The 25,015-nt window shown below is 38.6% G+C and overlaps 1 protein-coding gene across 11 annotated transcripts in view; it reads left to right on the forward strand.

Annotated features, from left to right (window-relative positions):
- LDB2 (LIM domain binding 2) overlaps positions 1 to 25,015 on the forward strand; it is a 208,812-nt gene that overhangs the window by 61,119 nt on the left and 122,678 nt on the right. For all 11 annotated transcript variants that reach the window (XM_042872270.1, XM_042872273.1, XM_042872272.1 and 8 more), the window contains exon 2: positions 11,586 to 11,688. In XM_042872270.1, the coding sequence (XP_042728204.1) occupies positions 11,586 to 11,688 (103 nt within the window). The remainder of the gene's footprint in view (positions 1 to 11,585; positions 11,689 to 25,015) is intronic.

Consider the following 25,015-nt stretch of genomic DNA (forward strand, 5'->3'; position numbering starts at 1 on the left):
TGTATCAGTGTATCTGCTTGTAGAAAAAACTGTTCCAAATCAGAAAGTGGAAAGAGAAAGAAAAAGGAATTTCTTCTGGAGCAGACAGGTGATTCTTTGGTGTGTCTCACAGAAATCAACTGTGAACATCAAACTGATTGTGGAGAAACTATGTGGAAAAGGAGAATGCTAAGATTTTTGAACACTGAGCATACAAACCCAGCACCCTCAGAGGGGTCATATGAGATTTTGATAAAGTCTTTTACTGGAGAACCTAGATAGAGCTGTAATTGATTTTATAGGCTCTCAATAAAAGCACACAGAAACATTAGAACATCTCACAGTGGTTGTCACTGCAATGGTAGAAAGCAAGTCTGGATCTGTATGAAATCCCTTTCAACTTTAACCGTGCTGTTTTTCTGTGATATACTATGGGTTGGGCTCCTCTAGTTAAGAAGACATTAGCACTGAATCTTTTCTCCTTTTTTTTTCTCACTTTCATATGACAGCTCCTCTGGCAGTTACACATTCCCAGGAATGGGACGGTGCAGTTTCTTGGCTTTGTCAAGGGTACTGCTGTTTTTTCAGGCTGTTTAGCAGTCTGAACACAAATCTTCCCAGAAAAGCTCTGAAATGATAAATGCTCTGGGTTTACAGCACTCTTGAGAACCACGTAATACCTGAAAAAAATAAAATAAAATAAAATTAGTGTTCTGAACACAATTATTACTTATTTTAGCTAGAAATACAGAGCTTTAGCAAACCAGACCAAAACATAGTTAAAAAATATCCTAAAACCAAGCCCCACGCTATATGCTTTTGTTAAGAAGTTAGGATTTAGATCTATGAAAGTAGGTCTGAGCTGCCTGAGAAGTTCATTCTTATACATAGCTGCTTTAAATTATTTCACTCTCCTCTGCAGCAATTCTGTGCATGATTCACCATGTTATGCAAAAACGTTTTCTATCTTAAAATAGTTCTCTGTGTGTTTCAGCTTACTCCCAGGTTTCATATTCTTTGTGGTTTTAAAATATCAACACTGATATTTTTATTTGGACTAAGATATGCACCATGTCTCTAGATCCTTTTCATTGAAGAAACTGGAGAGGAAGGGAATTGGTGTTCCCAAAGCTCTGCTTTCTCCTGTCAGAAGATGCTTTCACCTGGAAGGCAACAAGGGTAAAAATCCACATCAACAATTGTATGTGTCACTCACTCAGCTCTCAGATTAATGTGAAAGTTATAAAAAAGAAAGACACGTTAGTTTTTGCAATCACTTAATTTATTGGCTGACATAAGCACACCAAGAGAGTTCATATTCTCAAAGAAATTCAGAAGCTTTCCATAATCAAGGCTTCCAAATTGTCACATACTTTCATCCTTTTATATTCTGCTTGATGACCTATGATTCTATTCAAATAAATTTAAAAAGAATTAGAAAAGTAGAGAATGCCAAACACTGTCTATCAAAAGCTGAGAAATCTCAACTGAATCAGTGTTACTGCTAATCTAACAGGTCCACGAAGTCCAAAGTGATGAGTTGTAGTTCATACGAGGCTGCTGCTGTGATGAAAAGACGTTTAAAATTTCATTTCATTTCAAATTTCAGATGTTTATAGACCCAAAGGTGAGGATCCACTGTATTGTAATAAACAGCACAAACAATTTTATTTTCTTTTTAATAAAGGATTAAACTCTGACCTGTTGTGATCTTTTGACTAAACCATATCAGGTCTCAGCTACAAGAATAACCTTAGGGGGTGATTTCCCTGACATACATAGTTCACACTCGGCATTGCTTACTTAGTTTAAATTTAGATTTATACATTTTTCATGTTAAAGAAGTACAGTAGCTAGTAACTCAACATTCTCAGTAAATAACTGCTTGTGTTGCTACTAGTTGACTGACAGCAAATGAAAATCTACAAGGTTTTTTATACATTTTGGTGGTAGTGATACAGCTAAGTGGCCTCTTGGTAGGTGAGAGCTTTGTTTGTCTAGGGTTTTAGCATAATCATTAAATCACAGCTTTCTCTAATTGCTTCAGCAACAGCCAAACTCAGTTGGATGGGATTCTACAGCAAATGGAATTCTGTCACATTCAATATTGGTGTTTGCTTTATTAAATAGCATTTCTCTAGGGACCCACATAGTCTTTTCAGAGTTTTTAATTTGTTACAATATGTAGTAGCTGGCTTCTGTGAAGGAATTGTTCACAAACTGCGTTCTCATTATTACTACTGATGCCTTTTTACTTTAAATGAGCTTGACAAGGTAAGATACGCCGTTTAGAAAAAAGCTGTACTTACTTTGCTCGGTGCAGTTTTGAAGGAGAGCTCTTCTTGGTGTGCATAAATTTTGTTATTTCTTTGAAGTGAAAATTTAAAGTTAATAATTCAAACAAACATACAAAACCACTCTGTTATCTCAGCTCTGAGTTTCCCAATGTGTGCTTCGTTCTCTCTGTTTTTCTAAACTAAATATCCAGTAATTCAGCCACCATAACACTGTGGTCAGTTATTGGTTACACTACTCTACAGTATTACAACAGCAATAACAATAAAAGTTTTCATTCTAAGTATTATTTTTATCGTAAGCAGGTGAATCAGACATCCCCTTAGTGTGTAAATGCAAATGCCAATTTAAAGTTCACTGCCCTGTACTAATGCTTCTCAGAACTGAAACTTTTGAACATGCTGGGAATCTGTGACTGCACGGCACTCCCATCTTTATCTGTGCAACCTGCACTCCTGATTTTTGTTTCTTCATTAACCAGCTGTGACTGTCACGTGCCTGTTGGTCTAATGTGGTTCAGAAGGGTAGTGCTACACAACTAAAGCAAGGAGTGACCAAGTGATTCAGTGGTAGCAGAAAAGTACATGAGAGATGGCATTATTTGATTTTTGTTGTCTTATCTAAAGATTTCCTTATATTTCAGGTTTCCAAGACTGTAGAAGGATATATCTGAACAATTCTTCCTCTAGCTTAACTGCATTTCATGTAGGAATTTCTAATCCAAAGGCAGGGTAAGATAAAATGCAGGACCTGGGGGCCTTTATTGGCAACTGTGGCTAGCTGGGGAGTGAACTTAGGAAGCCAGGCAAATAATCACATCTTCTTCATTTGAAACATTTCATACTGGCAGAAATCTTTAACCAGTGCTCCAACTTCTGTCTGCCACTCGGAGCTTTTTATATGAAACAGCGGGAGCCTGGCAGCCTGGAGAGCTTTGAGCGCTACGAGCTAAAAACTTGAACATCATTTATAGGTTTTCCTGCCAAGACTCTGAAAACCTAAACAACGTAGATACGGATGTTTCACCCAGCTTTCCACTTACGTTTTGCCTTTGCTATGTAAGCTCCCAAAACCTCAACTAGTTTTCTTCCTGAATTTCAAATTCTTGGTAGTACACAGAATAGGATTTGTCTTACCTACCTTTATCCCTGTAAAAGTTACATGGCTAGACTGAACTATTCTCTGCTCCCTCTACAGCTGGTGAAGAGACAGATATCTCCAGGAGGCTTTTTGTCTCGTATGAATTTAGACAACTATCTTGGGGTAAAATGAATCCCAGCCCTGTTGTCATCCTCCGGCTTTGATTTAGCTAACAGTAACAAGTTCAATTTCCATGCTGGGATTTTGTGCTGCACAGAATGTTCCAACATCTGATTGTCCAATGGAAAATGGGTGCATAAGTCTGAAAATCTCATCTTAATGTTTGAATAAGTTTGAATTCATATACATTTGTACATTTCTCTTTCATATTTTTTATGTTTCTCTTTCAAACTTTTTTAGTAATTCCCACAGATTCCAGCAGTGGTTTTTGCTCAAAGAATATGTACTATTTATGCAGCAAAGATATTATACATTATTAATATGTAACAACACAATTTTTGTTCTTTACAAGAGATATTTCTTAAGTATGTCTTCAGTGTTCTTATTTTTTCTGACTACTTATTGCTAAATTAGGCTTCTGTGCATGAGCTTACCTATCTTGGGACATATGATACGCTGGATCTTTGCTATTTCGTCTCTGTTCCAAAGAAATAACAGTTCTTTGGTTAGACAGACCTGCCCAACATAGTGATGTGTTCCTAACTAGTTTGCAAAGCTTAATAGAAGGTAATAATCTTTAATTAATTTGACTTACCGGCTAACAAACACAGCATTTGTGTTCACTAAATTTTAGTGCCTTGGGATTTGGTTTAGTTGAGTAGGTAGACCCAGAGAGACTCTTTTACTAATGTTGCTGTGACTTTTTCATCTGCCCTCCTGACATATGATGTTTGATGTTCTGTATTCACTGATGGCAATACTAGCTATTGCCTTTTCATTGGGATATATGGCATAGTAGCTTCCATTTACTCACACAGATGGAAGTAAACAAGCTAAAAAAGAAACCAGGTCAAAATGTCAGCGTAAAATAAGAACATTCATATGACTAACAGTAGTACAATAGATAATAGACACACTTAATATTCCATCTCTATAAACCATTCTCAAAGGCTGAGGCTGTGGAGCATTCTTCTGCAGAACAGAGAAGTGTAACTGTAGCTCATTTTTGATAAACAGAAAACTCAAGCTTGTGATTTGTCTGCAGTGATTGTGGATGGAGAGTACCACTAAAGAACTAAATTTCTGTTCTTGGCCAGCTAGGGACATTCACGTGTCTATTGAAAAGAGGTCTCAAATTTAAAACAGCTTTGGGAATGGATTTAACATGATATATATACCAAGGCCAAACAGTTACTGCACTGGGGGTAGAAGTGTCTATTTCTGTTAACAACTGCACTACAATCATAATTTGTAATGCCTAGGTTTTTTGTTCGTGCAACCAGAATATAGGTCTTGCCTTTAGGGACCAAGTGCAATCTTATCCCATATACTTAAAAAGGATGAAAGGGCATCCTCTGCTAATTATTGATAATCTTGCTGTGAAATATCAAGGATGATGCCATGGCAGTAGAATATGTCTTCTTGAGCCTAGCTTCATTTGTTTTTCCTTTTCTCCCCCCTTTTTTTTTTTTCTTTTTCTTTCTTCTTTTCTATCCATTCTTATGTGCAGGTTTCAGGAGTAAAAATAATGAATTCAAATTAAAGAAGCAGTGAAATGACACGTAGCATAAATTAACCCTCCTGCTTTGTCCTGCTTACAGTGTATTATTAAACTCTGCAATCTGTGTATTTGCTGTAGTTGAACAGTGAAACATGCACAGAGTGAATATTTAGGGATTCATTTCTCTTTTATCCACAAGCTGCAGTAAAACTGAAACAATGATAAATAATAGGTTTGAGACCTGACATTCTTTTTTGATTCTGTTATTAGACTGAAGCAGATAGTTTGCTATCTTATCCTTTCCTGATAACTTAAGTTAGAAAATCTCTAATTTTAAGGACTCTAATTTTAAGAGGATATTCAACTTGAAATGCACGTAGTATCTTGTAGATGGAAAAATTGAGTGGCTTAAATGTAATGGGATAATTATACTTTTATAGCTGTGTGTAGACTGGTCTTGCTATTTGCCAGCCTAGCAAGCAGTTGCCACAACCACTCTAACAAAAATTGCTACTTCAGGCATATGTTAATGGCCAAATAAAAAGGAAGAGGACAATCATCCTTCAGAACATAAGGAAAATATTTATTTTCTTCGGATCAATGTCATCGTATTTTGGTTAGTCTGAACCTCTGGTGTCCTTATCCAGTGTGGACTTGCCATTTTAGAATCTAAGTGAACCTGTCTCAGAGTGGTGTATCTGCAAAGCTGAATTGTATAGCCAGAATCAGTGCAGTGTATTTGTTTTGCTGTAGTGATGCTAATTCCCAGATTCCCTGGTTCAGAAGAAAAGTGCATGAATCACTTTGCATATTTTGCAAAGCCTCCTTGCTCCCTTTTTTGTGTGTGTTTCTCTCGTTTTCATCTGGAATCAAATAATTAATGTTTGATTTTCACAGTTCTCCAATAAGCACATAAGCTGTTAGTGCTTTCTTTATTTCCTGTGCTTTGTTGCCTCAAAGAGTAGTGATATTGCGAGCATTCTAGGCAGCAAAAAGAGAATCTTAGATGTAGCATGAATTTCCAGTGAATCTGTAAGAATAGCTTTCTGTTACAAGGTTGTTGTTTTGTTTTGTTTTGTTTTGTTTTGTTCTGTTTTTTTCCCCTGTAATTCTGCTGGATTCTTTAAGTTATTTCGGATTTACATGAGAAGCAGAGACCTTGCCCCCATTTTGCACAGGAGCCAGTCTCTCTGCAGCAGTGCTGCTGTCTGCTTTTGTTGCAGGACTGTATTCTGTCTTTTCAATAAAACAGAAACTTGGTCTTGTTACTGTAAAAACCAAGATAAGTTCCAAAGTGGAATGTAAACAATAATTTAATTAATTAATAAGTAATCTGAAGAAACTGATATGTGTTGAGCACTGAGTAGAGTTTTGGCAAAAGCTGCAAATATGTAATGGAACAGAAAAGTACTTATGACCAAAGCCAAGTCTTAAAATCTTTCTGCCAGTTTTACTACACATTGTTTGAGAGATGGCATCCAGCCACACTAGTAACTGAAATAAAAGCAAGCAACACCATTAAAACTGTGAGTGTGTGTGAAATAACAAATGGAAGTAATAGAGTCAGGCATTTCTGGCTGGGGGAAGGGATCTGGAGATTCTGTAAGAAAGATCTGGTTAGTTGCAAGATTAATTTAATGCTATTTAACATCACAGAATCATAGAATTGATGAGGTTGGAAAAGACCTTAAAGATCATCAAGTCCAACCACAACCTAACCATACTACCCTAACTAACAGCCCTCCACTAAATCACATCCCTGAGCACCACATCCAAATGGTTTTTAAACTCATCCAGGGGTGGTGACTCAACCACCTCCCTGGGGAGCCTCCAGTGCTTCACAACCCTTTCTGTAAAGAAGTTTTTCCTGATATCCAACCTAAACTCATCCTGGCACAACTTGAGGCCATTTCCCCTCTTCCTGTCACCTGTCACCAGTGAGAAGAGACCAACTCTGCTCTCTCTGTAAGCACCTGTCAGGGACTGGAAGAGAGCAGTAAGGTCTCCCCTCAACCTCCTTTTCCCCAGACTGAGCAGCCCCAGTTCCTCCAGTCGCTCCTCATAGGGAATTAAAACATGTTTTATGTTTAAAATAGGAAAAAAAATAAGTTGCAAAAGCAACAGGAGTAGTCCTTATAAACTGATTTTGGGCAAGTAGATCAGACCTCTTTTTTCAGGTACTATACACGGTATTGCATACTGCTAAGAAGAATGCCCCAGCTGTAAGATAGCCGTGAATCTTCTTGTATCTGCATAATGATAGATGGCCATGTGACAGTATAGGTTTATCACCTATGTACTGTACATGACTAATGCACTTTCAGTCCGTTCATACTTTTCCCTAGAAAATAATTCAAGGCTCAAAATATCAATATTTCACACAGAATTTATATAAATAGCAAAAAATCAAAATCAAAAATCAAAAAACCCACCCAAACAAACCTCTGCCAAATCATAAAAACATTGTGCATCACAGGGATAGACCTACAGCTCTGTTCTCAGATGGCAAAATCTATAAAATTAAGATACACAGATCCCTGTTAATTTGTTACTCCTGTGAAATTTATATCAGAACCATGAATATGCTGGATAGACTCAAGGCGAGTCAAATTTAAAGCTAATAGGGAAAGTTACTGGTTTCTTGTATTCTGGCATTCTGTTTTTAATGGTCTGTCAGCGTGCTCTGAGCATAAACATTAGTGTCAGAATTTTTATGATACTTTATCTTGTGAGTTTCATAATTTGTAATAGCTGTGCAGCTTTTACAGGTGTATTTAATGGCAAAATTTTATCTTGAACTGCACTTTAAAAGCTCAAGTGTAGTTTGATTTGCTGGGAATGGGGGGAAGGGTGGAATAATATTCTTTCCTTGGAGAGACAGCAGTTTCCTTGTGCAGCATTAACTTGAAAGAATATGAGAAGTGTGCACGTTGCCAACAGGCGTGTGGATGTATAGAGTTCTGAAAATAGTAAGTGTCAATAGGGAAGGGTTGCAGGTGCCAGCAGAAAAATGTAAGCTCCCAGGGGAACTATCTCTTTTTATTTTTGCCTTGTCCAATGCCAAACCACAGAGGTTGGTGTTTAAAATTCAGTTCTTCCCTGAAAAGTGATTACATAGAAAAAGTCCCACTTCAGAACAGATGTGCTTCCTAGGTGTATTCAGAATCACATTTATTTGTTTTCATGATCATCTTTTCATTTACTCTTTGCCCCTGCTGTATGTTGAGCAACCAAAAGCAATTTGAGGGAGAAAGCATAACTCTGCCTGAGACCAGCAGGCAGTGAAGCTCTCCTGGACCTCGATACCCACTTTCCTATAAAATTAAGATACACAGATCCCTGTTAATTTGTTACTCCTGTGAAATTCATATCAGAACCATGAATATGCTGGGTAGACTCAAGGCGAGTCTAATTTAAAGCTAATAGGGAAAGTTACTGGTTTCTTGTATTCTGGCATTCTGTTTTTAATGGTCTGTCAGTGTGCTCTGGGTATAAACATTAGTGTCAAAATTTTAATGATATGGCAGCACTCTGGGGGTCTTCCCTCTCTGCAACAACAGAAGGCTATGGACCTGAAACGAGATTATGTTGCCTAACCCACAGTGGCAGCCCACCAAGCCGTATTACTTCTTCCACCCTTGTTAGCCACAGAGGAGTGATTACAGTCTTCACACTAGTCTTTTCACATAGTTAAACACTGCCATCATATTCCCTGTGAGCTTCTTTGTGACACCAAATACAACCACATCCTTCTGACTTGCTTGATGTCTCTTAGGTTGTATTTGATGGTGTCTTCAAACTCTGTGATTCCTCTTGTTCTCAGTTAAATTCCTAAAACTAGTCCACAGCAAGTAATTGGCCCAGACATGGAAGAGTATTCCAGAAGTGGATGGACTATTCCAGCTGAAGTCTTTCCAGAGATGTGCTTGTTAGAGTAGAAGAGAATTATGTCTTAGACATTTATCTCATATGCAGGAGCAGTGGATTGCTGACGTATTTCCTTTATGATCGGAACCTTTTTCTGCTGTTCTGCTTAGCCTTTTATCCCCTATTTTGTATTTGTGCTTTTGTCACTTTGCATTATTGAATGTCATCTTCATTTCACATAATTTCTGCAATTTATCAAAATAATTTTGAATTCCAGTTGTGTTCTGCAAAGTATCTGCATCCTATCCTGAGCATGGTTTCACATTTCGACTTTTTACACAAACTCTGCCTTCTAAGTCATTAAATGAAAATGAAGGAATTTGGAAAAAATAGGCTCCACTTGCCTTATTTTCCAGTTGCAAGACCTATTTTGGTTCAGCAATCACCATCACAAGCAAGGAGAAAAGGCTCATTTGGCTTTCAGACTCTTAATCATGTAAGACTGTAAGGTGTAAAGAAGAACCCAGCTTGACTCTCACATCACACAGTGAATATGTGGGACTACTAAATGGAAGGGGGAAAAGAGCATCATTGTACTTCAAATGTGATTACTTTTGCCAAAGAAATCAGAGTCAGGAAAAAATATTGAAACCCTAGGACTCCATTTACTTGGAGATCCTATTCAGAGTTGAGCCATGCTTCAAATTACAAATAATACCGAGGGTGGAATTGGGAGGAACAATGACAGTTGTGGCAGAAGGCATTCGCTGCTTGAGTAGCTGGATACATCACTGTGCCTCTTCACTCCTGACTCAACTCTCAGGCTGCCTCTGTCCTTTTCTCTCCTTTGCCCCATTCCTTAAGCTTATTTTAATACAAAATATTTTAAAAGTATTAATTTTTTTTTTTTTTGTTATGTTTAGGCCATTATTTCAATGTTTGAGCGTGTGAGTGCACTACGTGAAAGGAGGTTGCCATGGTAATTTCTCATTATTGTTGAATAGAAAAATAATTACTCTGGCAAAATCCCCCGTAACCTGTCAGAGCATAAGTTAAAGATGCCTGGGGGCAGCCTTGCCTTCACCATACCCTTTTCGCAAAAAAAAAAAAAAAAAAAAAAAAAAAAAAGGGGTGTTTTTTTTCCTTTTTTTTTTTTTTTCTTTTTAGAGTAACTGGATCCTTTTCCAGTTTGGCTAGGGGAGACCTCATTTGTTTTTGTTCACCATTTGGCTGTGAGAGTAGTTGGGCCCACCTGTGACGAGGTGGAGCAGAGAATTAATCAGCACAGCATATCCAAGCCCAACAGAGGATTTATATATTTTAAGATGGTTTTTTTCTTAATGGTGGAAAGAAGGTTGGTAGTGTATTTTCTGTTTTTTCTTCTTCTTGACATAAACTATGCAAAAACATGAGATAAAGACCTTGGACTGTGTTCAAACTGTGACAGAGTCTGGATATTTCATTTATCGGGGGAGAGAATCCACAGTAATTCAGTCTCCACATTTTTCTAGCTCTCAGACTTCTTGGAAGCAAACAAGAGTGCAAATATGTGTGGTTTTGAGGTGAGGCACCGCAGTTTTCCTGTTCTACTCTTGTTTCCTGTGTGCATTTGCATCATAAGGATGCTTTGGTTTTCACCCTCACATTGCTGGGTATTGTACGAGTAGCTCAGGTAATGCCAAGCTACCAAGATACCAACAGCTTTTCAACAGCAGAGCTGGAACTGTTCTGTGCGCTATTCTGTAAAGCTTTTCCTCCCCTCTTGTTTTGCTGATACAAGAAGTATGCCCCAAAGATGCTGGTGAAACACTGCTGCAGCCTCTCTTTTGGCGAGTGGCAGAGCGCAGTGGGTAGCGATTATTGCTTGGGCAAGACGTTTGAAAGGTGTTGTTAATCACCCAAATGCCTCATTCAACCGCTGAAGGCAACAACACCATTGTGATGTATTGGGTGCTTTAAGTGGAATAGTGTATTAATATTTGCTATTAATTATTACGTTCCATAACTATTATGTTTTGACTGTGTATTAGTGCATGTCTAAGTATACACAGGCCATTTAAAATATTGTTTTCACTTCATGTATCACACTGATAAGTAAAGATTTCTCACAACAGTTACATTTAAGTAACTAGCTGGTATTTAATTAACCTGCAGTAGCATTGTATTTTATATTAAATGCATTGGAGGGGAATGGCTATTACATTTAGTTTCTAAATAACTTTCTTGTCAACTCATGCTGATAATCGGGTTATGTAGCATTACAGAATTAAGTACTGAAGTTTTCTCATGATTAGAACCAAGAATTTAAGATACGCAGCCCACAGACAGAATTGGGGGGCAGGGGGTGGAGTCATAATTGATATATTTGCAGCTGATTTATGAAAGTATTTAAGGTTTACAGAAGAGCATGTGTTTATGAGAATGAAAGTTGTCACATGTTTTGTATGCTGGACAAAATGGAAGACAGTTTATTGTGTAATAAACTAAATGTTTCAGCTCTTTCCTTAAATTAACACTCAAACCTTATCTAAGAAAAATAGTTTGAAATATCTCATAGACCTCTAAACCCACAAATTAGGGAAAGAAATGCAAACTGTGTGTGATCCTTTGGAATTTCTATTTTAAAAAGATGAAAATATTTTCACTTTGCCTTCTCTTAAGTGAATGATCTGTTACTTCCTAGGATAGTGACAACCTCTGGTGGGATGCCTTTGCAACTGAATTTTTTGAAGATGATGCAACCTTAACCCTTTCCTTTTGTTTGGAAGATGGACCAAAGCGATACAGTAAGAGATACATTTTTTGTTATCAATTTAAGACTGACTTTCTATACATGTTTTATCTGTAGAAGACAGATATAAACCGGCATTGAAAAAGCCACTTCTCTGTATTCAGTGACTATCAAGTTCATACAATATAATCTTTTTATTTTTGTAAATTAATTTACTTCGGCTGTGCTTGCATGCTTTGTTAATGTAGTTTCCACAAACATTCAAGTGTTGAATGTTGTGGGTAAAACTGTTCACAGAAAGGGAACTTTGCAGCAGTTGTCAGCACTTTTGCTGGAAGGGCTTCTGGATTTAAACAGGGACCAGAAAAATTACCCAAATATGTGTCTGTGGAAGTGTTCCATCAGCTGCGTGGGTCTGTACTGTTTGCACACACTAAGGACCTGCTGCTGTTAGTGTCTGACCAGTCTGAGTTAACCAGAAGAAGTCTAGAATACTCTCAATCAAGCACTAAATGCAAGCTTGAATAAAATGAAGCAGTAAATAAATCCGATGGCATTGGTGTCCAGTGCCCACATACTCTGAGCAGGAGAAAAGAGGTAGAATTCATCGAATAAATTATTTGAAGTGAATAATTCACTCAGCTTTAGCACTAAGCAACAGAGAGATAAGTAAACACTGAGAAACGGCGCTGCCAATTGTTTCACTCCATTCAGAATGACCCCTGCTTCACGGTGACAGCTTGTGCTCTGCGCTTAATGTGCTGAATCTTGTGAGGTTCTTATTTTTCTTGAGAGTGACTGATTGTCAGTGTATCACTCGCATACTTCTAATTCCTTTTATCAATTATCTCAGGTATTTATTTGACAAGTGAAGAAAAAATAACAGCCACTCTGAATGCATGTTCTGGGGTTGCTGCTGACAGAATTACAGTTTCTTGTCTTTCAGAGCAAGTGATAAGTCTGTAAAGGTCCTCAAATTACAGCCTATAGCAACGTTGGTAACAGCTGATCTGTCCTGATTAGGTTGAGTCAACTTGTCAGATATCAGATTTGCTAGTTGTGTTATCAGTCCAGAAGGCACAGATACATCAGCAAAAAAGCAATTAATGTCCAGTTAGATCAGAGGGAGTTCTGTTACTGGAAAACAGTGGTACTTATGAAAGAATTTGTCAAAGAGTAAAATATCCCAGTTATCACAAATGCTTGATAATGGTTGTGCTATCTGGAAGCGGGGCAGTTTGGTACAGGGCGGTACTGTGATTCTTTTCACAGATTCAGCAGTACTGCTGCTGATAAACACAACTGAAAGATTGCATTACTGTGAACGCATTTTTTAATGTGACTGGTACACATTACTTTCCCCAGGTTTTAATTTCTGTCCTCTGCAAAAACGGTTGTAGCATTTGGTGTTGATACTCTCAGTATCTGCAATTAAAGCTTTGCATATAGTGCTCTTTCCATTCATTCACACTTCCTTCGTTAGTAATAATTTATGTAGTTCTGAACCACAAGTATTACTGATTCCGACAGAAGCAGCATTCCAGTTTCTTCACAGTATGAAGAATATGCTTGTGGGTTCTTGTTTGGGACCTTCCTGTGCCATAAGAGCAGGCCATGGTGAAGGCTGCTGAGCACCAGGCCAGCCGGTCCTGCTCACACCTCCAGGGCTAAAGAGGGTGCAGAGTGAATGCTGTGTTTGAGGGTTTCCTAGCACCAGGGAAATTTCATGTCCTGAAATGTGTCTGGGAGCTGAGACCAGAGCTGTACCTCTTTAGGCACAAATATGGGCTGATGATAGCTTCCACCTGCAGCAAGCCCTTGCTTAGCACCGCAGCCTGGTGGTCTCCATTTACCCACCCAAACCGTGCACAGGCTACATTGTGAGCATGGAGGGTCTCAGCTCCTCCCCACATCAGTAATGCCAACTATCAACTTTACTCCATGAAGAGTGAAATTGCTGTCCAGTAAGCTGTGATTCATGTTAGATTTGGTGGGATGTACTGAGCCGCTGCTCCATACATGGGGTTTTGAGTGGGATGAAAGAAGTGCCTGGTCTGCTGGCCCTCCATCCTCAGTGAGACTCCTGCCTCCTCATGCCAGCACACACTCCCTTTTGTATTTAGAGGGTATTAAAAGCATCGGAGCTGGCTGTGGGGGAAGAGAGAAGACAAATTGTTGATTCATACTCTTGAAGGCACAAAAAGTAATGGAAGGAACCAAGATTAGGCCCCAGGAAAGAGAAATAGGCATCCTTTGAGAAGTCATTTATAGAGTTGAAATTGATGAAAGATACTGACCCCTTGCCTTTGCTCCAGGATTCAGATCAAAATTGCCTTCCTTTGTCTTGCTTCAATCTGCGAGGTATTTGCTTACGTCTCTGACATCAGTTGTGGCTGACACCTCATTTTCTTTCCAAATGGGCAATGGTTTCCTGCTTTTGGGAACTTAGTTTCTCCTGGAGTGAAAAAATTCCAACAAAATAAAAAGTTTTTTGGGGAAAGAGGAAATATATGAGGGAAGGACAAATAGTTGTTCATTGTCCATAGCCACAGTTGTTTTTTTTTTATAGGTCATGGCAATTCCCAGTCCTATTATCCTTGTTGTAAGGTAATGTCCAGATACTGCCCAAGGCAGACAGAGGAGGAGGAGCATGAGGTGCACTCCCTCTGCCCCAGCTTCTATCTCCAAAGCTCCCAAAGGATGTTGTGGGAGACTGAGAAGCTGCACAGTCCCTTCTGCTTGTCTCCTGTCTCCCCTGCTGTCCCCTTGCCCCTCCAGAGTCTTCTTTTTACCTGCTTGTGTTAAATGTTTCTTTTATGCATATTCTATGGGTTTCCTATCATAGCTGCTCTGGGCCAGGGTTGAATCTCTCTGCACTCTGCTCATACCTGGACTGCTTGATCCTAAAGCCATCTTCTGAGCATGCAAATCGTGACTGAAAATCACTGTATAATGTTACAAGATTTTAAAACAGCACTACTTTTCCTTGCCTCCATTTTAATGTTGAACATATGCTTTTGTCCAGGAAACCCCGACTTGTAAACACTTCTTTTCTTTGTTCTTTTTTTTTCTTTTTTTTTTTTTTATCAGGCAAATAAGCTACTTTTTAAATTTCATGGCCCCAGACTGAGGCTTTATGAAAATCATGATGTATTTTTAGGCTTGCCTTTCAATTACCATGTTTTATAGCGCCCTTCTCTATGCTGAGAAAAGCAATTGTCTGCCCTTTTCTAGTCTTGCTTTGGGGTCTGCAAGATTTCTCCTCAAGTATCAGCCTATAGTTCTTCAGTTTGTAGAGGAAAATGGATTTGAGTCTAAGTAGGGATTTTAAGTCACTGGGTTATGTTTACTTTACTTTGCACCGGAGAGCACTATGTACTGATAACTCAAGATAGCTTTAAATATGCCTGTGTATCTGTATGGCGCAGCATGTAAGGAGTCTTCCTTATGCCCTGGGAAGAGTAGAAGTCTGTTAGTTCAATGATCCACCAGTGCTAATTAATTTGATTGCCAGGTTTGGTAGACCTAGGAGTTATCTTTACAGAACGTAATCCTGCCTTGTAGAGGTGTGCACTTGAAAGCCCAGCTCAAGTTTTCATGCAAAACTTCTGTGTCAGACCTGAAATCCCTGCTGTGCCCATCTTTGCAGTTCCTTTTGTCTTTCTTCAGAATTTTATTTCTGAACGACTTTGCCCTCTCTGATTCCTCCTCCACTATACAGCATTCCAGAAAGAAGATACCATCTTCTTTCAAACAGCCGCTGAAAATGTCTATTTTTCTCCTGCTTCCATGAGCTATTCTATGAACTCTACTGATATGTTATTAAATTCTATCTTGAAATTGAGTTTTAATGGGAAACTCTTCTGAAAATAAAGATATGTTTTACTGTGAAAAAGGTGCAACTGATACACGTTTCCCTCAGTCTAGCTTTTTGGCTACAGTGAAGCAAAAAGATCACACATTCCGGTGCCTAAAGACAGGAAAAGATTCCAAAGAGATCTGTTTTAAGCTGAATTGAATTATATTCAACAGAAACTTAAGTAGCAAACCTGTGAAATTCATTTCAGGGAGAGCAAAAAGAAATTTGCATTGATTTATTTTGCTCTGGTTTACTGGGTCAAGACTTAAATAGAATTTAAACAAACAAACAAAAAAAAAAGAAAACAGGAAAAGGGGGAAAAAAAAAAAAAAGAGAATATGCCTAATGTAGCAGATTTTTTTTTCCTGGTTGTGGATAAAACATATTCGTTTCCCGTTAAGAGCCTCCTATCCCTGAGCCAGAGTAAATACTAGACTCTGATCCATTGTTGCCCAGGTTCTTTGTTTCTTAGAGACAAAATATTTCCAGAACAGATAAGAGAAACAAGTTTGATTGACAGCTCTTAGCAGAGTCTCATCAGCTGCTGTGCTGACAGCCTGGTGATGCGCACTGTGCTGATGTGGTCGGGACTGACAGCTGATTGACAGCCCAAGACTGTGGAGACAGAAAAGATGAAGCATGCTCAGTAAGAATAATGTGCAGTGTTGATGCAGCACTGCAGAGAATAGAAGCTAGGAAGTTAACTCTTTCACAGCAGAGTGACACTGTAACGCATAATGCACATAGCTGCCACTGTACAGAAAATTAGAGCTTGTTCCTGCTCTATTCACTGCAGGCTGTTTGTGGAGAAGCTGTGTGCTGCAAAGAAGCAAAAGCACAAGTTATCATTTTTGTAGCTGAAAAAAAAATTCATGTATGGTAGCTATGATGGAGTCTTCCAAAGGATTTACTTAAGCCTATAGGTACAGAATGTATTGTGCATTTCAGGCAGTTTTTGTGGGTTTCCATCACCAAATTTTGTATTCCATTGCATAATGTTACACAGCAGAAATTTCAGAAGGAATGATCTGAGTTCTTTCACTCCGTGTATTCCTAGAAAAACAGTATTTTCAGTTGTAATGTCATTCAGGATCTGTAGATGAGAACTGAATATGTGTTTTGTGTTATAATTGCTACTGCAGTTTGGATTTGGAATGTACAATAACATGCTTATCATATTGTGCCCTAAGTGCTCATTTTTCCTATTTGATGCACGTGCCCTTGATTTTATTTCATTTCTTAACTATTCATAACTGGAAAGCTAGAAGTGGAGTTTCGTAGCACAGCAAACTTGGGGCCGAATGATGACATCTTTGGCTTTAAGGTGCTCATCTGGGTTTCCCACTGTGTCTGAGGAATATATCACATAGGCGCACCTTAGACTTTACTACAGATTACTGAATACTCAGCAAGTGAGCTGCAACAAATCCATTCTATATTTGTCACTGCCTGTAACGTGTGATATATGGGCAGCTTGAAGACTGTTGCTGGATAACTTCTGGTGATGTAACTGCAGAAAGCTACGTCTAGTGGGCTTTTCATACACACAGGGAATAGTTTGGGAATAAGTAGTGAAAGTTCACCGCACATTACGCACTTGCTTAGCTGTTGTCAAAAAGATTGTTTGGAGAAGCTAGCATGGCACATTATCACCCTGAGCTTCTATAAACTTGTCGACTGGCTTTTCTCTCTCATAACTCTTACAGAGAAAATTAAAGTTGCCGAGAGAAACAGGTTGTAGTTTTTCCAGGTACATGCTCCTTCTTTTACTTTTTTTTTTTCCAGAGAAATCCCAGTCATTAAACATGATTTGAGCATTCAGGTACAACACAGTAAATTGACCTAGCTTAGTAAGCGAGACAGATTATTCTGTGTGACTGCCTTGGCTCGATCTGTGTGTCCCAGCCTTCTCTTCTTTTAGTTTTATCTTCAGTTTGTTTGCAGCACTTTTGAGATTCATTTCAGGATGCAGATGAAGAAATTGTTAAAATTGAGTCTAGCATATCCACAAGTGCCGGTGGATCACTACTAATACACTCACCTTCCCAATTAATGATCCCTAATTGATAACTGCTTCTTAAAATTGATGTTTAAACATTTCTCGATCCGATCTACATGTGCTCTGCGTATTATTTATTTTTGTTTATGATGTAATGTAATGCTCTAATAAGTCAAATACGTCACAAGTGCTAAAGTATATTAGCCCTGTGTACTTGTCACCTAAACTTCTGTGAGCTCATCAAAGAAAAAAATCGTATCTGTTTTACAAGACCTATTTTACATAAAATCATGTTGACTGGCATTAATTATATTCCTTTCACTTCAATTTTTGTTAGTGCAGTCATGTACAATTTTTTATCTATTTTGTCTGGATTGATATCAATGTAGTAACTGCGTTACACTACACCATTACCTTGCTGTCTAGTGTTTCTTCTTCAATATCAGCACAACAGTAGTATTTTTTTTTAATTACCTCAGTAATTCTTTTCTTTTTGAAAATAGCATCAGATAAAAACATGCAAAAGAATCTCTTAGAACTGCTAATCATAAAATATTTTCTCCAAAGAGATGCTGTTTAAGATTCTACTTAGTTGCTGATGGACTAGGAAACACTTGTCATCTCAAGATCAATGTTCTTTCAAAAAGTAGTACAAAAAGGCTTTTTATTTGCCATTAACACAATTCCTGTTTCCAAATGAAGTAATTTTTTTAGTATAATTTTAAAAAGCTATTTTTTTAATCATTCATGCAGTCATAGTTTTTTCATTGCCATCTCCAGCATCCCATTGTAATATTTTACGTTTTAGAGTACATTGTGTTTTTTTCTGTTTGCTTTTTCTTTCTGTACTCATCCTAATTATTGGGCTTTTTTTTCTCCTAATTATTGTCTTCATTTTTTCAACTTCTTATTTAGCCAAAGTTGTTGTCTCTCTCACAGTATAGTTACAGCTTTTGGGTATCTTATCAAATATGTTTAACAGACTCTTAAGCTCATGCATACTTTTTTTCCATAATCTGTCCCAGCCAGTTGAGCTTTGGAAAATACTGTATTTTGAAACTTCAACTGAATCTCTCCAACTGGGTATGTCTTTTCTTTGTCTTTCTTGAATGCATGTTTTGGATGGCATTCATACAGAAACATGTTGTCTGATTGGAGAGCGTCAAGAGAAAAATAGAAGTCTTGAAAATGAAATTTACTAAGCAAAGTGAAAGAACTGGAGTTGTTCCATCTGCAAAAGAGAAGACATGGGGAAAAGAGTGAGGAGAAAATGAGACATGTTGACAGCACCTGTAAAAGAAACCCAAGCAGCCTGTTTCCATATCCAGGATGAGCAGGAGAAGATATTCTGACTTAAATTTGCATGAAGAGGTGCATGGAGATGTTAGTTCCTACTGATGAGGAGCAGAAGAGATGCCCCAGGGGGGCTGCAGAGCCTTCAGCCACCCAGGGGCTGAGCTGGGCTCTGCATCACCCCATGGGCACTGCTCTGTAAGTCGGCACCAGCCTCCAGCCTGCTCTTCAGCTGCATCCCAGCCCTCATAACAAGCCCTGAAATTATTTTCTCATCTTGGGTGCTAAACTTTTTGTCATTAACAACACCCTGCTGTTCCTCATTTGTAGCAATATGAATAATGTTTTTCTAATACTGCTAGCTATGCAAGACTTCCGACATGAAATCTTCCACTGATTTCTTTCATAACAGGCATTTTTCTTTTTCTACATATTGCTGACAGGCACTGAAGGAACAATTCCTTCCATTTGCTGATTTGCAATGAGCAGGTCTGAAACAGACCTTCACCTCTACCCACTGCAGCCTCATTTGTTATCACAATGTTCCTGTGCTCTGAGTTATCAATACCTTTAAAGTCCAAAAGCACTTATTTGCAGTGACAGTACAGCTGTGTGTGCACAGGCACTGTGTGTACAGACACAACCTCATGTCAGTACTCTGGGGAAACCGGAGTACTTTCCTCTTTCATGGGGAAAGGTTTGTCATGAAAACTCTCCTATCAACCACTGATGACAACTCTGGTTTCACATACTGTACAGTGGGTGTCCTGAACCTCTTTTGCTTGTTGCTAGGCATGTTATACAAACCAGTGGTCCAGACCTGGTGGAAGGGAAATGCTGAACATATGAAATGATGTGAATATTTCACAATTGTATATAGCCTCCAATTGCAATGACATATGAAAATTCCAGTCAGTCAGATTGATTATGTTGTTGTATAAACAGATTAAGTTATCAGGCTTCTTTGGGAGAAATCATAACATAATCTGACACCATACGTTATAGGAATCTAGGGTCCATTCAGAGAGCAGAAGGAGTAAAGGCAAAATTGTCATGAGAAAATCACAGTGATTACTGAGTTTTTTTCTTGCCCAATACAAATAAACCCTTTGTTGTGCTTAGCTTTTGTTCACCCGTTTGGTCCAAACTATGTAGCGTTCAGGTCGTTCTCTCTGCTGGAGACAATGCTTATAAAAGACTGGAAATCCATACAAAATGTTGGAAATTGGTATATTTTACATCAAAATACCGAACAACTTTTCTATTTGCATAGTGAGAGAGGCAGTTGTGAAGAATTGGTCAGTACTTTTTGGGTTTTGCTGAATAACTGGCAGGCAGCTCGGTGTATACCTTCAAATGGCACTGGTGCATTAAATATAGGTTAACTTTTTCTAAAAATTGCAAAAACATGCATGTTTTTAAAATGTTTTTATATGAAATTGACAAGGTTCAGTTGTTATTACTTTACTTTTTAAAAATAGTTGGTGACTTTTTAGTTGGTTAGTTAATAGGTACTTACAGAAGAATATTCTAATGTACCTACAGAGTTCCTGTAAGAAACAAGACTGTCTAAATATTTATCCTCCTTTAGAACTATGCTTTTTCCCTTAGTAGTACAAACTTTTTCTCCTCTGTTTTTTGTTTTATCTGATAGCATTGCATGCTTTCATATTTTTATCTTCTTTCTGGCCCATGGAGAGCATTTAACTAAGCACAGTAGCTTTAGCTGTAGCTGCTATTCACTGTAATACATTGGAGCATGCCCATTGCCTGAAGGTGTTAGAAGTGATTTATTTTTTTTTTTTTTGGAAGAGCATTGAATAACTGAACAGAGGTTCATGAGGCCTTTTTTTCCCCCATTTTGAATCCTCAGGTGCAGATGAATCACAGTATCAGTCCTACTGATACTAAAGCTCTACCCTAAAGCTCTGGGAGCTTTATGCATGTTATGGTAACTGTAATATTCAGAAACTCCTACGTTGTGCTCATACACGTAACACTGTGGGTAGTGCAGTTGCATGGCTGTCGGGCATTAGCAGGGCAAGGCTTTTAGGCACTGATGATCTTTCTTTAAGCTCAGATAATTAAAAGTTCACCACAAAGTTTGAATGCTACTCATAAATTTAATCCTGCAGAAATGTGTACACACAAACCAAACACAGTCAAATATCCAAACATGCATCCTAATGCAGCACTGGGTTTCTCATTACAAACGTGCATGTGTTTGTGTTTACCACATAAATGAAACTTCTAGTCAATCTTTTACGTTGTATTTCAGTGATGCAGTAGTGCTGTTCCACTTGAGGCACCTTATTTTTAGGAAGTAGGTATTTACTGTAGTGCTGTATTTTTTAATGGTTTAGGAGAATACAATATGCAACATCACCAAAAATTATGGGATCTTTATAGAAATGCATTTAAACTGGGTCAGCTGCAGCGCCACGATTAGTAGAAATAGAGCCAAAAGCTGATTCTGGACACTGAGATACTGTTCCCAATTCCAAATTGGAAGTTTTCTTGAATTAATGTAGTCATGAATTTTTGTTAAAGTCTGCTGTGTATGAGAAGTCTGAGATATTATACAGTGGCTATCGTTCTTTATCATATTGAATTCTGCATTCCAAATTATATTACCTTTAAAATGTTGCTGACATTTTGCTATTCCACTATACTGATCCATACAAGTTTTATACCATAGTATTTAAGTCCATTCTGGTGCATATAGCAGTGTAAGCAGTGCCTTCCATTTCTTGTTTCTTCTCCCCTTGCTTTCTCAGAAAAGTAGATTCTGTTGACAGATTTGTTAGAATTTTTTTAGACAAATTCAGCTGGTAGATAGAGACTGTTAAAAGTTTGCATCACTTTGTAGGAATATCTATTGGATTTGAATAGAATGTTCGAGATGTGTGATATTGCTTAGTTTTCATGGGGTTCAAACTATTCTCCTACTGACCTAAGAATGTCCCATCTCCTGAAGGACAGTTTGGTATCCAGCTCTTGCACAGAAAAAGGTGCTAATCCAGGCCTAGTATTCTGGACCTGCTCTTTTTGAGGAATCTTGGCTCCATGTCACTGAAAGTGAAGGTCGTTACCGTGATGTATTGTGTATGGTAAAGCCCGGAAAAGAAGTAAAGGCTAGCTCTTATGCACCAGAGATGTCTTGGCTATTGAGGAGATAACTCTATAGCACATAGAGAGAAGCATGAGTAGGTGGCGGTACAGCACCAGCTCCAGTATCAACATCAGCCATTCAATTCCCAGGGTGCCTGGAAGTAGGTGTTGACTATTTTGTTGTATCTTTTAAAAATCCATTACTGCTTCCATCTCCATTTGGCTATGAAAAAAAGAAAGAAAAAAAAAAAAGAAAAAAAAAAAAAAAGGCTTTTACATATAATTTTATCTAGTCCAGAAATATTAGAATACTGTGTAATTCAATTTTATTTTTTTCTTTAATGTCTGGACCTGAATTAATAGGGCATTACTTTTCATCCTGATATCAATCTTGTTCCTTTCATTCAGATCCAAATTCCTTTGTAGTACATGATTTAATTCACTAAAATGAGGTAAAATGAAACCCTGGTCGAAGGAGCATTAAATAGCACATATTTGGTGGCACATGTGATTACACAGCCTGCTGTGTAACTGGTTGTTTCCTCCCTCTTTGAGTTGCTCACAGACTGGTAAACTTTTTTCACACTCAGAAGCTGTTGCTGTCTATGGTTGTTCCTCTCTTGCCATAAGGAAAATCAGTTCATCCACTATTAAATGAGATTACAGAGATTAAAAATACACTTCTCTAAAATGCCCTTAGATTTTTTTTTAAACAATCCTGATCTCAGATTGGCTTGGTAAGCCCTAACCGAGGATCAGTGCCGCCTTCTGTGGGAAATTAGCTTCGATTTGACAGCTGTTTTTGTTTCAAGATCGTATGCACACCAGTTTTTCTGCTAAGGCCTGGCTCTCAGGGGCGGTTGCACATGCATGGCTGGCTGTGCATCAAATGCTGTAATCCAAAGGGATGCTCTAGATCATGACTATTTAATTAAAAAAAAAAAGAAAAAAAAAAAAAAGGGGAAGGAGAGGAGAGGAAAAGAGAGGAAAAAGAGAAATTTCAGTCCAAAGATGCTGTACCAAAATGTGGCCTTGCACCAAACAAATATTTATCAAGTTGGAAAACAAAGGAGCATCTGTCCTTTCCAGACTGCTTCTATTCATTATTCTGCTTTTCTTCATCATGCACATACAACTAAATTAGTTGAATGGGTTAGGTTTAGACTGAAAATGAAACTAGAGGATATCTTATACTGAAGGAAGGGTTTGAGTCAGCTCATTAAAACGTGCTCAGCCCCTGATGTGAACTTGTGTACAACTTGAAAGCTGCATTATGTTGGAGGAAAGGTATTTGAGCAAGCGGAAGGGAAAATTCTGGACCAGGCATTCCAACCCAGTGATTCAGCACCTCCAACCACTCCAGCAAGGCAGAGGCCATGCTGTCAGCACACGGAGGAGCAGCTTGTTGATTCAAGGCTGCAATCTGTGTGCTAGTAGCTGGAGGCTGTATCTGCATTAATAAGTAGTGCCGCGCAGTAGGTGAAGATCTGTAGAGCAAAACAGCTGGTGTTGACAACATGATGTCCACGCCGAACATGTTTTGCAGAGGTTCCCTTTGGACTAGATCCAGTCCAGCTGAGTGAACTAAATGCCTGTTAATGGCTGGTGTGCATTAGGTGCGCTTGTGGAGACCATCTGATTCCTCCCTTGTGCAAGCATTCAGTTAGTGAGCTCAGAGATCACTCTGCAGAGCAGAGCAAGACAAGGAAAATGGGGTGATTTGGATAGTGCCTTCAGAAGAGCCCTTCTCAACTGAGCCAAAACGTGAGTGTGAATTTGGCCTTATGAGGACTATTCCTTTTGTGATAATACGTTCATTAGGCATCCTGCCAGACGCCGGGTCTGGCTCTGTAGGTAATAAAGGTGGGCTTTGGGTATGTGTTTTTTTTTTTGTTTATTTTTAACTTTTGCTGTAATTTGTAGTAAGTAACCCTTCTCTCTTCTGTGCTTTTAAAAGAAGCATGCTAGTTATGGGAGGTGTCTGTTCTACATTTCCAGTTCTGTGCTTCTTGCTGAAGTAATGCTCTTCTCTGCTCTGCTGGCAATTCCTCTTCCCCAAACACCTGTTTAATTTTCTTCTTTTAGAGCTGTGAAGGTAGACTAATGATCAAGCTGCCTCCAGCCCTCTTTGTGAAGTCACTTGTAGCCTTGGTCAGGTCTGCAGCCTTGCTCTTCAGCTATGTCTGCTTCTCTGGTGCTGCTGGTGCTCCCTGGTGCACGTGAGGATCTAGGCTCTGCAGTCACTGGGTTTTCTGCTTCAAAGCTACTTCTCCATGCTAGGTCAAGCAGTTGGCCACAACTGACAGACCTGGGGTGCCATGGGGAAACCACATCACTCAGCGAATGGGATCATGCCTTGAAGCCCTAAATGCCACCTTCTGAAGTTTCTTTTCCCCCATCAATTTTGTTCAAAAATAACAAAGATACAAATCATATTTAGAATCTGATGTTGTGATTCTACAGTGTAGAACTCAGCTATAAGAGATATAAATTTAACTACTTTTGGCATTAACTTTTTCAAAATAATGTAACCAAAATGCCAGAAAAATATTATGGACTGCTGTGACTTCAAGTTAGTATTAATATACCTGTATATGCCTCTCGAGTGTAGAAATGCACACATAAATCTAAATTGTGGTAAATTCCTGTATTACTAAATTCATTTCTGCAAATATGTGTGATCATGTAGTTACAGTCTGCATTACTGCAAAACAGATGCACAAGGAAGCAGGATTGAGATTGTGCTGTCAGCTTCCATTTGCACATCCCCTGGCACCTGAGCACACTGCAGTACAACATTAGCTCTCAGTCAAGTTTTGGCTGCAACTACAGGAATTAGGATCAATGCCTGCCACTCTTTGGCAAGTCACTGCTATCCTGAACTGAGGAGTGCTGACCTGGTCATCTTGCTCTGTATATTTGTCAGCTCAGCTCCACTGCAGTAGTGGAAGTATTTAGAATGAAAGCAATGTCCACGGGGACCACATTTACTAGTGCAGCATCAATTCTGAGTGGAAGTGCTCAGTGAAAGCTGTGACACAAGCACATGGAATAGAGCATGCTCTGTATCTTGCCATCTCTAGTGCATCTTGCTTCTGTCACTACACAACTGCCACTGAC

The sequence above is a fragment of the Lagopus leucura genome, unplaced genomic scaffold (genome assembly GCF_019238085.1).
Source record: "Lagopus leucura isolate 7727_CA_CO unplaced genomic scaffold, USGS_WTPT01 Super-Scaffold_100004, whole genome shotgun sequence".
In the NCBI taxonomy this organism is placed as follows: Eukaryota; Metazoa; Chordata; class Aves; order Galliformes; family Phasianidae; genus Lagopus; species Lagopus leucura.